At 50.5% G+C, this 12,573-nt stretch overlaps 1 protein-coding gene across 1 annotated transcript in view; it reads left to right on the top strand.

Moving 5' to 3' along the window:
* The window catches only part of NTN1 (netrin 1), a 161,444-nt gene that overhangs the window by 138,668 nt on the left and 10,203 nt on the right, over positions 1 to 12,573 (top strand). Inside the window, exon 5 of the mRNA XM_004684597.1 lies at positions 8,958 to 9,032. Coding sequence (XP_004684654.1) covers positions 8,958 to 9,032 — 75 coding nt within the window. The remainder of the gene's footprint in view (positions 1 to 8,957; positions 9,033 to 12,573) is intronic.

The following is a 12,573-nucleotide window of genomic DNA, read 5'->3' as shown; positions in this document are numbered from 1 at the left end:
CTCTGGACTACAGAGCTGGTGATGTCCTTTTTCACAGGAAGTACATGTGTTCTTGGGAGCCCCTTTCCATCACGTCCTCTTACACCATTGGGGCCAGAAGTGGCCCATGGCCAGCTGCTTGGGAGTCTTTGAGGAAGAGTATTTGAGACATTGGGATTTGCAATCTGGGAGAAGCAGTAGATACTAAGGAGGCATTAGCACATGGGTCAGACCCAGGTTTGCACGTGAGCTGTCACATGGGTGCTTTATGGTGCAGGATAGAGAGGATCCTGCTTCCACAAATTCTGCTCTGCAGGGGGCGTGGGGGGGTAGGAGAGCTTTGGAGAAGGTGGCCACCCCAAGGAAGGAGCAGAAGGAAAGGGCCAAGGTTTCCCTGGGGAGCACTGGGGGAGGGAGCAGGGATGCTCCCCAGGCACAGGAGGAGACTCCAGTGCTCAGCCCACCAATATAAGGACATGTATCCATACTTCCCAGAACTGTTCTTTGCAGTCCTTGAGAAAGCATGAGGCTCCGTGGTAGAATGACAGTTTAGGTTTCTAAGAGCTTGGAAACCATCTCTTTGCATTGACAGTCTGGAGTGGAGATTCTACTTGCAAGGTGAAGTGAGGCCTGGGCTGCCCAGTGGTCTCTGCCTCATAGTGGGTGCTGGGGGGTGGGGTTGGTCAAGCCTCCCTCAGGTCCACACAGCTAAAGACCTCTCACCCAGCAACGCCCCCAGTGACCCAGAACAGGCCAGAACCCTCTAGTGGCTTTGCCTCTATTTAAAGTAGAGCCCAGCCGCCCCAGCCCCGTGGCCCCTCAGGCTGTGACTCCTGGAGCTGCTGTCCCATTGGCTGTGCAGAGCCCTCGGGCCTTGTTTAGTCCTGCAGCTGCCACAGGTTCTGCCCCCCCTCAGTGCCTTTCCTAGGCACTGCTTCTGTTTGGAACCTCTTTCCCCAGATAGCTGCCCTGCCTCCTTTGCACCTGTCAGGTATAGTCAGTTTTTCAGGGAGCTTCCCTGCCACCCCACCTAGAGGAGGGCCCTTGCTTTCAACCATGCATCTACATGCACACTTGGCCAGCAACTCACTTTTCCTTTGAGGAACTGGGGGAGGGTGAAAGCACACACATGCTACACTTACCATCTCCTGGGAGAACGGAGCACTTCTCAGCAGCTCATGCCTGTGGATTAGGAATGCCAATGTTAGACCTTGTTGAATGCCGTGATCTCATAAGATATCCCATGCCATACGCGAGTGGTCCCTCTCCTCCCTGAAGAGACTTGTCTCAGAATTTTTAGTCTAAGCATTGCAGTAAGATTAAAAATGTAGGTTAAAAAAAAAAAGGAAGAGTTTAAAACTGAACCAGAGTCTTCCCACTCATTTCAGTGCACAGTATATTTTTCTGGAATAAAAGTCACCCCCAACGCATGGTTGTCAAACCCCAGGAACTCCTACAAAGCACACACCTTCATCGCTGGCTGGGTGCTTGTCAGCAGCTCAGGGCTCCCCTACCTTTAAGTTCCTCACACCTGCTCAGTGCTTTCCTGCCTGGGCACCTCACCCAGTGCTGCCGGAACCAGCCCATGGGAAACTTTGAAAGTCAAACTCTTAAGTGAATGAACGGAGGATAATTCACAGAGGTGGGGCTGCTGTATCAAAGGCTGTGCCTCTTTCCAGAGTTTTGACTTCACATGTGGGTTGCACTCAGGAAACTTTGTATTGACCGGCACCCCAAGCACATTTTATGAAGTGTGTGTGTGTGTGTGTATGTGTGTGTGTGCATGGGCCAGCTTGCCCAGCAGTGTCTGATATTCCTATTGACTTAAGTTGAAGTTCTGTGATTCTTTGAGATTGAACACTCTACAGTCCACCCCCCCCCACTCTTTTGTGCTTGCCTGTCCCTGAAGTTTAGGCTGCTTGTCTTACTGATTCAGAAGGCTTCTTTATGAAAGATACCACCCGTCCTTTGCTGTCTGTGTTGCAAGTGCTCTGGGCTTTGCTTCTTACCCTTTGTCCCCCTGGTTGCAGGCACTTGACAGCCAGCTCCTCTGCCATGCCATTGTTGGAGGCTACTTCATTTCGGCGGTCCTTGGTCTTTCTGACCCAGAACCCTAAATCAAATGAACGTTGTGCTATTGTGGCGAGTGGGGATGGGTGTGGTTAAGGGTATAACCAGCACAGACTTAGAAAGATATGTTGGGGCTCAACAACTGCCTGTGGGCCCTGCTTTTCCAGAAAGGTGGTTGTAGCCTGAGCATCGTGCGTGGATGAGTGTGCCAAGTAGGTGGTCTTACCAGGGGGAAGTTGTTAAGTCACCTGCAGCCTAGCAGGAAGAGGTAAGAGTTGACTTCGTAGAAGTACCACCTCCATCCTCACCACTCGCCCCTATGTCCCACCGATACCCACCCTGTGTGACTACTGCCCCGGGGGTTCCAAGCAGCTTTGTGACTCCAGGCCAGGCAGACCCCAGATCCTCATCTGCCTTTTATCACCTGCTGGTGGGCAGAGAAGCCCCACTGAAATGAACACAGCCAGCTGTGTGTCTGCTCCCCCAAGCTCCTGCCCCTCAAGCTCTTTTATCCTTGCCCAGTGGGAACGGGGAGCCCTTCCCCTGGTGCGGACCTAGAGGTCCCGTCCCAGGCTGGGCCCAAGTGGCTGGGTGTCCTCACTTGTTACCCCACTGCTCCACCTTCCAAAGGCCTGACAGCCCAGAAGTGGAGAAGCAGGGGTGCTGCCGGGATGAGACTTCTGCCAACTCCCCGCCCTGGTCCCAGTGAGGTGCCAGATGCAGTGCCCCTGACTCCAGCCACAGGACGCTGGGCTCCGCCTGCCATATGCTCAGAGATGAGCTCCGATCCGGCGAGCAGGCCTGCCCAGCGGGTTTTTGGCACCTGGGGCAGAGGAGGCAGACCAGGGGCAGCTACCCAAGGTGGAAGGGGGGGCGGGCTCGGCCGCTGGGACTGGGCCTGTAGGCCTCCTCTGGACTCTTGGCTGTGGGCTGGTTAGGGGAGCAGGTGGGGGAATAAAAGGGAGGGTCGGCTGCTCCCAGGAGGAGCCAGGATGCCAGCCAGCCAGGATGGGCCTGCTGCGAGTTGCAGATGGTGGCCTCTGGGTCTCAGCAGCCCTCCCAGGGACAGAGCATGCCCAAGTGGGGAGCCAGGCGGGGCCCTGGCAGTTCCCCTCTCACTGAGAGGAGGGGAGCGATAGAGGGCAAAGCTGGAGCCATGAGGGGCCCCTGTAGACCTTTTAGTATCTACCTGCACCCTTAACTCACCCCCCAGAGGGTCCCCTGAGAGAGAGAGGAAAGCTTCCTACTCACCCCATATCCTGCCATGTGGACAGTCTAGGTGGGTCAAGGATGAGAGGTCCAAGCCCTGAGTAGAGGGTGGAGGAGGAATCTGCAGGACATAAAATGTTGGGACTTCATTGCTAAATCATCTGCAGAATCTGTGTAAACTTTCACGGAAGCCGTGAACACTGTGAAGCGGCTTTTTGTTAAAGTTGATAAGTAGTCGAATTTTAGAACTTTGATGCACTTCATCCTGATCTCAGTCCATCTTTTTCTGTTTCTCACTAGCTCAAATAGCATGAACATGATGTATCCTTTACATGTTTACATGGACCAGCTTCTAAAGCGGTCTGGATCCAGAGATTTCTTAAGATTATTTTTGTATTCTGATTTGACATTTTGTCTTTAGTTCATTTGTATGTTTTTAAAAGTAATGCATTTCATTCGGATGTCCAAGATTTTGGCTTAAAACTAATATACAACTCATGAAATTTCCTGTAGATTGTGGTTTTGACCCTCCCCCCCCATTTCCTAATGTGTCTGTTTTGTCTCTTTTATTCATAATTAGCTATGACAATGTTTTGTCTATTTGCTTTTCTTTTTTAACTTTCCTCAGAATTAATGAATGAATGCTTTATAATTTGGGGTTATTTTTTTCAGATTCTACTTTATTTTTTGCATCTGTGATTGTCTCCTGTTTTGGGTTTTGTTTTGCTTATTTTCTGATTTCTAGAACTGAATACACCTCATTTATTTTCATTCTTTTTTGTTTAATAATAAATAATACTATTGTGATCAGAAAATGTGGCCTGTACAATTTCAACTTCTTGGAATTAATATAGCATTCTTTAACGTCTTAATGTGTTTGTTTCTTTTTGTATTTTAAACAAGTTTTGGTTAATATATCTCAATAAGATGCTAGTCTACACAAAATATTATAAGGTGAACTTCTTTTTCACCAGGTGACAAACATCTTTAAATGTTGTATAAGCTTTAACAAATTTTGCTTTGTTTAGTTATGAATAAATAGGAGTTTAATACTTTTAATCAGGTTTTTTGATAGGGGTTTATTCTATTTACATTTGTTGTTTTGTTTTTAGCTAGTTTTAGATAGTTGCTCTTCTGTGATCTTAATTTATCAAAATTGCTTTTTATATTTTCTACTTTTTCCCTTTTTTCTTATTTGGGATAGTATTTATAATTTATTTCCTGGCTTCTCTAGTGTTTGGGATTATCTCTGGGTTTTTCAAAGGCATTATTTGATCTAATTGTTATTTGTTAGAATCAAGTGTGAATATTTTGTATTCTACCATCTTGAGTTTCCTACTTCTTACTTTTTGTTAATATGTTCTAATTTGTCAAACCAAAGTTTACTAGTTTTTAAAAAACATACTTTCAAACATTTTAAACTTATTTGTCCACGATATTTTCTGAGCCCTTGCACACTTGAGAATGTCTTTGCTTACTATGGCCTGCATGCATGAAGACAGTGTAGCTAGGTATAAAATTCCTGGGTCACATACTTTCTCCCTTCAAGAGCTACAGGTATTGCTTCATTGTAATATGGCCCACTACTTCTCATTGTTGATTTTTATCTTTAATTTTTTATCTTTACATTTCATAATATTTCAAAGACATGTCTGAGTTGTTTTTTTCTGAGCCCTTTAAGGCCTTGTTCATATGTAGGTCTGTCTTTAACTTAGGAATCCTGTCTTTGAGTTTTATTTCTATTCCCTTTGGTCTCTGTTGCAGTTATCTCTCAACCATGTGTCACTGCTCCATTTTCTCTCTTACGACCTTAGTTTTCTCTCTCTCATAGTTTCCATTTCTCTATCCTTTTCCTCTTTCATGAACGTTTCCTCAATTCTCTGTGTTTCTGAATTCTGTTTTTTTTTATGCTTTTATTTCTGTTTATTGCTTCCAAAGTGGATTTTAATTACTCTGAATTTTTAGGTTTTGCTTTTGGTTCTATTTTTCCAACTCTTCTCTTTTTATATTATCATATGACATTTTTAGGTCAACTAAGTTTCTTGTATGGCTTTTCATTGAGGTTGTCCTTTTAGAATTACTTTAGTCTGCTATTCTATTCAGTAACATCTCTGGCTGTTTTTAAGCTACAGCAAAAGAGTTTGGATAATTGTGATAGAGACAGTATGGTCTTCAGAGCCTGAAATACTTATCATTTAGCCATTTGCAAAAACATGTACAAATCACTGTACTAATGTGATAGCTGGATTCCCATCTCTGTTCCAAACTGAATAGCAGGGGAATGTAGGCAGCTTCATCTCAATTCCTAGCTCCTACCAACCTTTTCCTTTGGTTCATTTCTACTGTGTAGAGGTGATAATCTAGTTCTACTGCCTGATTTTTTTCATTCTCAATCATTGATTAAGACAAAAATACAAGTGCAGATACTAGCTATAAACACTGTTTCCCCTAGGTCCCTGCCCTTCCTTAAGTTTCCTTTATCAGAAGGAGGAAACCACCATCTCTGTCCTACCTACTTCCTGCCTATATATTATCTGGTTGTTGTCTCTCTATTATCTTCTTTTTCAACATCTTTCTGTTCATCTGACAAAGAACTGTGTCCTGAGGTAAAAACCTGGACAGGTTTTGCTAGTTCTACTGCCATCTGCCTTTAATTAGTAGAGATTGCTCCCAGATTCCAACATTGGGTCATCTATCAGCTTAGTTTTTGGCATTAGTGTGAATTTGCATTTTTTTCATTGTCTTTATAGCTATTTTGGAACAAAACAAGGAGGGGCTGTGTAGGTGGCTGCCAAGCAGATGCCATTTTGAAGGAATCAAAGCTGAATGCTAAAGTTGCGGTTTGTTCATCCCGATGCATTCTCTGTAAGCTTTGTGTGTTTGGTGAAGAAAGAAAATGTAGGAACAGCTCCCTTATCCAGGCATCACAGTTCTTTGAAATACAACCGATAGACTCCAGAGCAGTCAGGTAGCTGCCCGTGTCTGAGTCTGGAGGGTCATTCCTTTTACCCATGGGGGATTATATCCGTCTCTCATTCTAGGACCATTCACCTATGTTTTCCATACAATTTTAATAAGCTTGATCTTTCTGTTTTCCTAGATTACAGCTAAATTAGAATGAACAAATCTGAAGGGAGCAGGGGGCATTTTACAACAAGCGCATTGACTTGACAGGAGTTTGTGGCTTACAGAGAAGGAAAGGCACAGGACCGACACACAGCAGAGCAAATGCAACTCCAAGCACTCAGAGGCAGGCACCATTTTCTGGGAGGGCAAAACCACTTGAGCTCCTCTATGTGAGCATTCTCTGCTTTGAGTTAGCAACTACCTATCTGGGCCTTTCCTTTGCTGAGCTGAAGGTAAGCAAGACTCTGCAAGTCTTGCTTACAGAGAACCTGTCTCTGTCTTCCTAAATTTGGTTGGGAGTGGTGCTACCCTGACTGCATTTTTGAATCACCTGGAGAACTTCAAAATGTGGACATGCAGACTGCCCCCCTGCACCAGTGAAATCAGAACCTCTTGGGGGTAGGACCTAGACGTCAGTGTTTTTTTAAAGTGGCTGAACAATCGGGTTACGGGAATCTGAATTCAGCAGCCAGGCCATCTCATCGGTGAGATGGGGCTCACTGCTGCACCTTGTTAGTGCCATGTGAGTGGCTGCTACCGCTGTGGGGGCAGACCCTTGATAGGCGTGGGGACAACTGTGATTTGTCAAGGAGCGTCTGGAGCACCATCTAATTAGACAGTGATGAATACCATGCTTTCTAGGGTGATTTCTCTCCCAGGTGGATGCTTGGCTCTGAAAAGAAGAGCTGTAGATGGGGAGGACAGGGAGGAAGTGAGAGACAGAGATACAGGGGTGGGGTGTTGCAGTACTTGGCTGCAGTCTCTTCCCAGGTTGGAGCCTGCTTGGGGCAGGCACTCTGGAACCTTCCTGAGCCCAGTCTGTAGGGTGGGATTCACAATCCTTCCCTCATGGGCTCAGAAGAGCTGAGGTTCTACTAGGTGCTTCTACCCCAAGCTCTCTTCCTCAGGGCTGACACAGGATTGTTTCTGCAGAGGAGGGAGGGTGTAGGTGACTGAGATACAATTTCTGACATGAGCTGGTGGCTTTTGTAAAAAATAACAAGAAAACGCAGAGAGTAGATTCAAGGCCATCCCTGGAATAATGTCACTGCACAGTTACCATTTCAACTCACTTCCCCAAGTGGGATTCCAGCCAGCTTGTTGGGGACTGTGGGACCTTACATACATCCTGGGTCTGGCCACAGCAGTGTCTTTGCTGAGGACATCATCTGTCCTCGAGCTGGCAGAGACGAGACGAGAGCATCTGTTCTCGCTGGTGAAGCGCAGAGTGATGATGGGATGCCATTGCCATTGGTCTGTTTTGGGGCCACCATCGTCTTGTATCTTGGTCTCTCTGGCTTGGCCCTGGTAGGATGCAGACCACTCTGGGTGACCACATCCGTGCATCAAAAGCATCCCCATGCCAGCAACCCACCAGCCCTCAACTGGCCAGCCTGCCCCAGAAGGGACTGGCACTGTGGTGGGGTGCCCCCCATCAGGGCATCAGACAAAGGGCTCAGGCTACAGGGGAGCAGAAAAGGGGGCTGATTTTTCTCCCATTTCCGGAGACTGCTTTCTCCCTGGGGCCCTAAGAAGCTGACCCAGAAGGCAGCAGGTGGTTGTCAGTCCCAGGGCAGCATGATGGAGCTGTTGTGCCTTTAACTGAGGGACAGTCAGTGTATCCGGAACCTCAAAGGAGACAGCCACCTGTCATGGGGGCAGAGGCTGACTGGGGCTGAACTCTGACTAGTTCCTGCACAGCAAAGCTCTGGTGGGAGGACCTGGAGGTGGCACTGGCAGGCCTAACTGCCTGCTTGGACTGCCCCGTGTTCCCACGCCAGCCACTCCAAACTCCCACCTTGGGCTTGGTTTTCCTGTCAGGTTGAGGGGCTGGTCCGTGTGTGTGCGCACGCATATGTGTGCTTCCCTTTCAGCTTTCCGCCCCCCCTTACTCCACCCTATGGGACACGCAGCCAACGCATTTCCCCAGCCCTTGCCATTGCTGCTCCTTGAGCAGGCTGGGGACCCCAGCCCCCAGGCCAGCCTGGAAGCCCCGCTGCTCAGCAGTAGAGCCCATTAGAACTGAACTCTTCTTCGTGGGGCATTTTATTTGCACACTCCAGTGGAGTGGACACCAAAGGGGTTTTCTAATGCTTCATGGGCTGCTAATTTCCTCTGTGACCTCTTTTGTTGGGACCTGACCCCAGCCAGAGGCTCCGCGCCATGAAAGCCAGCGCCTGACACAGACCCGGGGCGCGGGGTGACAATGAGGCCTCTATCGGCTTTAATCAGGCTCCAGTTGTGTCTTAAGAACGGGGAATTTGTGTGGTGCTCAGAAGCCCTGGGTGGCACAATACAGAGCCCCCAGAGTCCCTCACGGAGGCCAAGGGGGCTGCAGGCAGCGGCTCAAGGATTCGTCAGTCGGGGGGTGGGGGTGCGGGGGGGGTCAGGCGGGGGTCCTTTGTCCAAGCGCCTCTTTAGAAGGCCAGCCCTGCCCTGAATGGCTGGCTGCTCGGCCTGGCCCATGGGTATCACAGACCTCTGGGTATTTAGGGAGGTGGCCTCCCGCTCGCCCGCCAGCCTATTCATCGCCCGCCTAATTAGGTTTTGTCTGTGCTCTCCCCTCCCTGCAGACTGCGATTCCTACTGCAAGGCCTCCAAAGGGAAGCTGAAGATTAACATGAAAAAGTACTGCAAGAAGGACTATGGTGAGTGAGTCCCCTTGTTGGGGGCAGAGTGAGGAGCTTGGGCTGGGCTGTCGATGGCCATGGGTGGGTGTCAGTCAGGAACCTCTGCGACGGGCCAGGGGCCGTGGGATTCAACAGGAGAGCGAGCCGGTGCTTGGGAATTTCTCATCGCTGCCACCTTGACCCTTGGAGGCAGAGGTCCTGGGGGCTGTATGGGCTGTTTACCCTCTTACCCTACAGGGAGGCACCCAGCCTGTGGGGTGCCTCAGACTGGAATTTGCAGACTGGCCTCTGGCCTTCATTGTGCCCTGAGGGCCTGTGTGACCCTAGGCCAGCTACTTTACCTCTCTGGTCTCCTGTGCTCTTATTCGTACCATGACATATAACCTGAGCCTTTTGGTCAGAGTGAGGTCCTCCAAGCATCAGGAGAGGGCCTTCCTGAAGCTTCTTTATTTTCTTCCAAGAGTTAACTCTACAAGGCTGAGAGGGGTCAGCAGTCTGCCTTTTAAATGTCTCCGTGGTAGTTTGATGAAGCTGAAGTTCGAATGTAGCCAAGAGGCGCTCGTCGCAAGTTTTTCAGCCGGGACCTGTGTAACTGACCTCCCTGCGGGTCCTGTTGCCTAAGCCCTCAGACCCCCTTCATTGGGAAGGGGGGTGACCCGTTGCTCCCACTCCTCCCTGGCACTGGGGGGCGGTGGTCTTGCGGCCCACTCTCCTTCCTGCCTTCCTAAGCACTTGCTGAGAGGGTTGTGCCAGCCTACCCTTTGGGAGGAGGCAAGGAGCCGACTTTGTGGTTTCTGGTCTGGAGAGCCCTGTGCTGGCCAGGGGCTGGGCTGGCCTGACATTAGGCAATGCAGCGTCAAGGCTGATGGTAGGCATGGAGGATGCCCTCAGAGGGGTCCCTAGTGGCCCATGGTCAGGTGTGCGCACATTGCTGAGGTGGTAATTCAAAGCAAGAGAGCAAGAAGTCCCAGTGGGATGTTCCAGCTGTCTGCTGGCAGAGCTGGGATATGGAAATCAGAGTGTCCCAGTGGGCAGTAGCAGCCCCTGTCACCCCGCCAGGAAGTAGCCTCAGCCTGGACACAGGTCCAGGAGGCCCTGTGTCCAGGCCTGAATCTTTTCTGCCGTTGGGCACGCCTCCTGACCTGGATCTGGCTGATTTGGGTTGGAGCTGGGCCTTTTCTCCTGGCCCTGGACTGTCCACTCAGCCCTCCCTGCCGCCTGTCTCTTGCCTGCCTTGCTGGTCCACTCTGTAACTAGCCCCTGGAGGAGATTGCCAATCAAGGACATGGTAACCCAGTGCCACCCAGCTTCCTCAGGGAGATTAGGTAATCTCCCATTTCTGTCCACTTTCCACATCTCCCTGCATCCTGCTGCTCCTCAGGACCTGCAGTGGGTCCACTCAGTCACTTCTCTGAGCCTCCGTGTCCTTGTCTGTAACATGGAGATGATGTACCTGCTCTGCGCATTTATGGTAGCACCCAGCATAGGGCTAGGGGCCTACTCGGTTTCCATAAAAGTGACCTCTAGGATTCCACAGGCAGCTGGGTGGGAGGAGAGGAAGGAAGAAATAGAGATGGATGAGGCAGGTGAGAAGGGAAGTGGCGGCCTCATGTCCAGAACCTGTACTCCTCCACCCTGACCCAGGGGTCTGGCCGCCTTGCTGGGAATTCAGGCCTCCTGGAGATCTTAACTGCTGTAGGAGCCAGACGAAAGGATTTTTCTTTACCGAGGACAATGGATGGGATATTTAAGCATGATGTCTCATCCGATGCGTGTGAGTGCGTGCATACACGTGTGCCCACTGAGGCTGAGCACACAGGCCCAACCACCTCCCGGGGGAAAGCCGGAGCCACTGGCAGGGTTTGCATTTGTCAGTTCAGAAGTGGCCAGGCAGTGGGATTCCCCCTGACAGACCCCTCTGGTGTCCCCAGTCAGTTCCTAAAAGCTCCTTACAATGTTTGCGCCGTAGGAACCTGACTCCCTGAGAAAACAAACTCTGACTTTGAATCTGAACTTGGAGGTGATCTCTAAGCCAGAGTGGGAAAGGGATGCCCCGGGTTGTTTTGGGTGAGGCTGTGTGGCTCTGAGCATCAGGAAGCACTCCCTAAGCCTGTTGGGGCCCCAGGGGGTCCACTCTCCTATGGGATGAGGTCTTGGAGCCCAGCATCCCCAGACTCGGGTCCGCAGGCAGTGGGGAGAGCCCTGTGTGCCCCCTGCCCTCCAGCCTGCTGCCCAGACGGGGAGGCAGGGAGAAGGGAGAGGGGAGCCGCCTGGGGAAGGGCTGTTCTGATTTTCGTCTTGAAGCATCCTGTGAGTGGACACTGTGGACAGTGGCCAGAGGGAGTTGCTGAGTGGGCTTCTGGAGGTATTGACCCTATTCTGTTCAAGTGAAAAGAGGAAACTTGCACACTTTTGTTACCAAGAAGTAATCTTCTGACCTTTCCTCAATCGAAATATTGCTCCTTTACCCCTGATATCCAGAAGTCACTTTGGCACCCTCAAAGCTCTCCGGATGCTCCTTCCAACATGTGGGTCCATCTTGGCCGAAGGGGACCTGGTACCCTCTTGACAGATTCAGAGGCATCCCCCCAGCCCTGTCTCTGTGGGGCTCCCCACTCTGTGGGGCTCTTTCTCCTGAAGGAGGGGAGCACAGCCTCGGGGTTCCTTCTGTCTTTGGTGTCTGACTCAGCCCTCTCTTCTCCCCCCATACTTGACTTTCTCATCGGTCATCTGACATGGGTGTCAAAGATGGGGCTCTGTCCCCTCACTTCACAGATGGGGACCCTTGCTAGCTAGTGAGGTGACTTTCCTTGCAGACACCCAGTTTCCTTCTCCTTCCACAGTAGCTTCCATGGGCTTTTCCTCCCATACTTTGCTTAGTTTCAGGGCCCTGCCTGTGCCCAGACCAGAGGGGCGAGGACCAGCAAGGGGCCCACCTTCTGGGTCTCTGCCATACTGGTTCCTGCCCCCATGAACACAACCCAGGTGTCTCGCATCTGTTGTCCATGCTTACACTGCAGGCAGGATCTGAGGGTCAGATAAAGGTGAGGAGGGGTGGCCCTAAGGAAACTACCAAGGTCTAAAGCTGTTGTGCCATCAGCCCAGTATCTCCCTAACCACCCTCATCCAGACCGCTTCTGCCCTCTCCCATTCCCTATGATGGGGGGAAGGGGCCCTCGGGGTGGATTGTGTGTATAGGGGGTGTTTCTGATTCCTGGGAATGTCCCTGATGTTCTTGGTCACCCAGAAGTTGGGGAGCATCCTTACTCCAGCTCAATGTCCAGGTCTGTGTGTTCAGGAAAAGCGAACAAGTGCCAGGAAGGAGATTGCAGGGATTCTGGGGAGGGCATAAAAGCCCCTCAGAATAGGGGAGGGGAGGGCCTCAGAGCTTGTCCCAGAGGGCAGTGTTGGCGCTCACGGGATGGCAGGGCCCTAGTCGCTCTGGGAGGGCGACAGGTCTTGCTGTGAGGCTGGTGGCCACGTCTTAGGCCCTGTGGATCTTGCAGAGCATGTTCCCTCATGCTGTGGGAACCCTGGACCCCTGGATGAAGAGGAGTAG

This window comes from Condylura cristata, unplaced genomic scaffold (genome assembly GCF_000260355.1).
Source record: "Condylura cristata isolate star-nosed mole 26May11 unplaced genomic scaffold, ConCri1.0 scaffold00017, whole genome shotgun sequence".
In the NCBI taxonomy this organism is placed as follows: domain Eukaryota; kingdom Metazoa; phylum Chordata; class Mammalia; order Eulipotyphla; family Talpidae; genus Condylura; species Condylura cristata.
The sequence above is the reverse complement of the archived record's forward strand: the minus strand, read 5'-3'. Positions and strand labels throughout refer to the sequence as shown.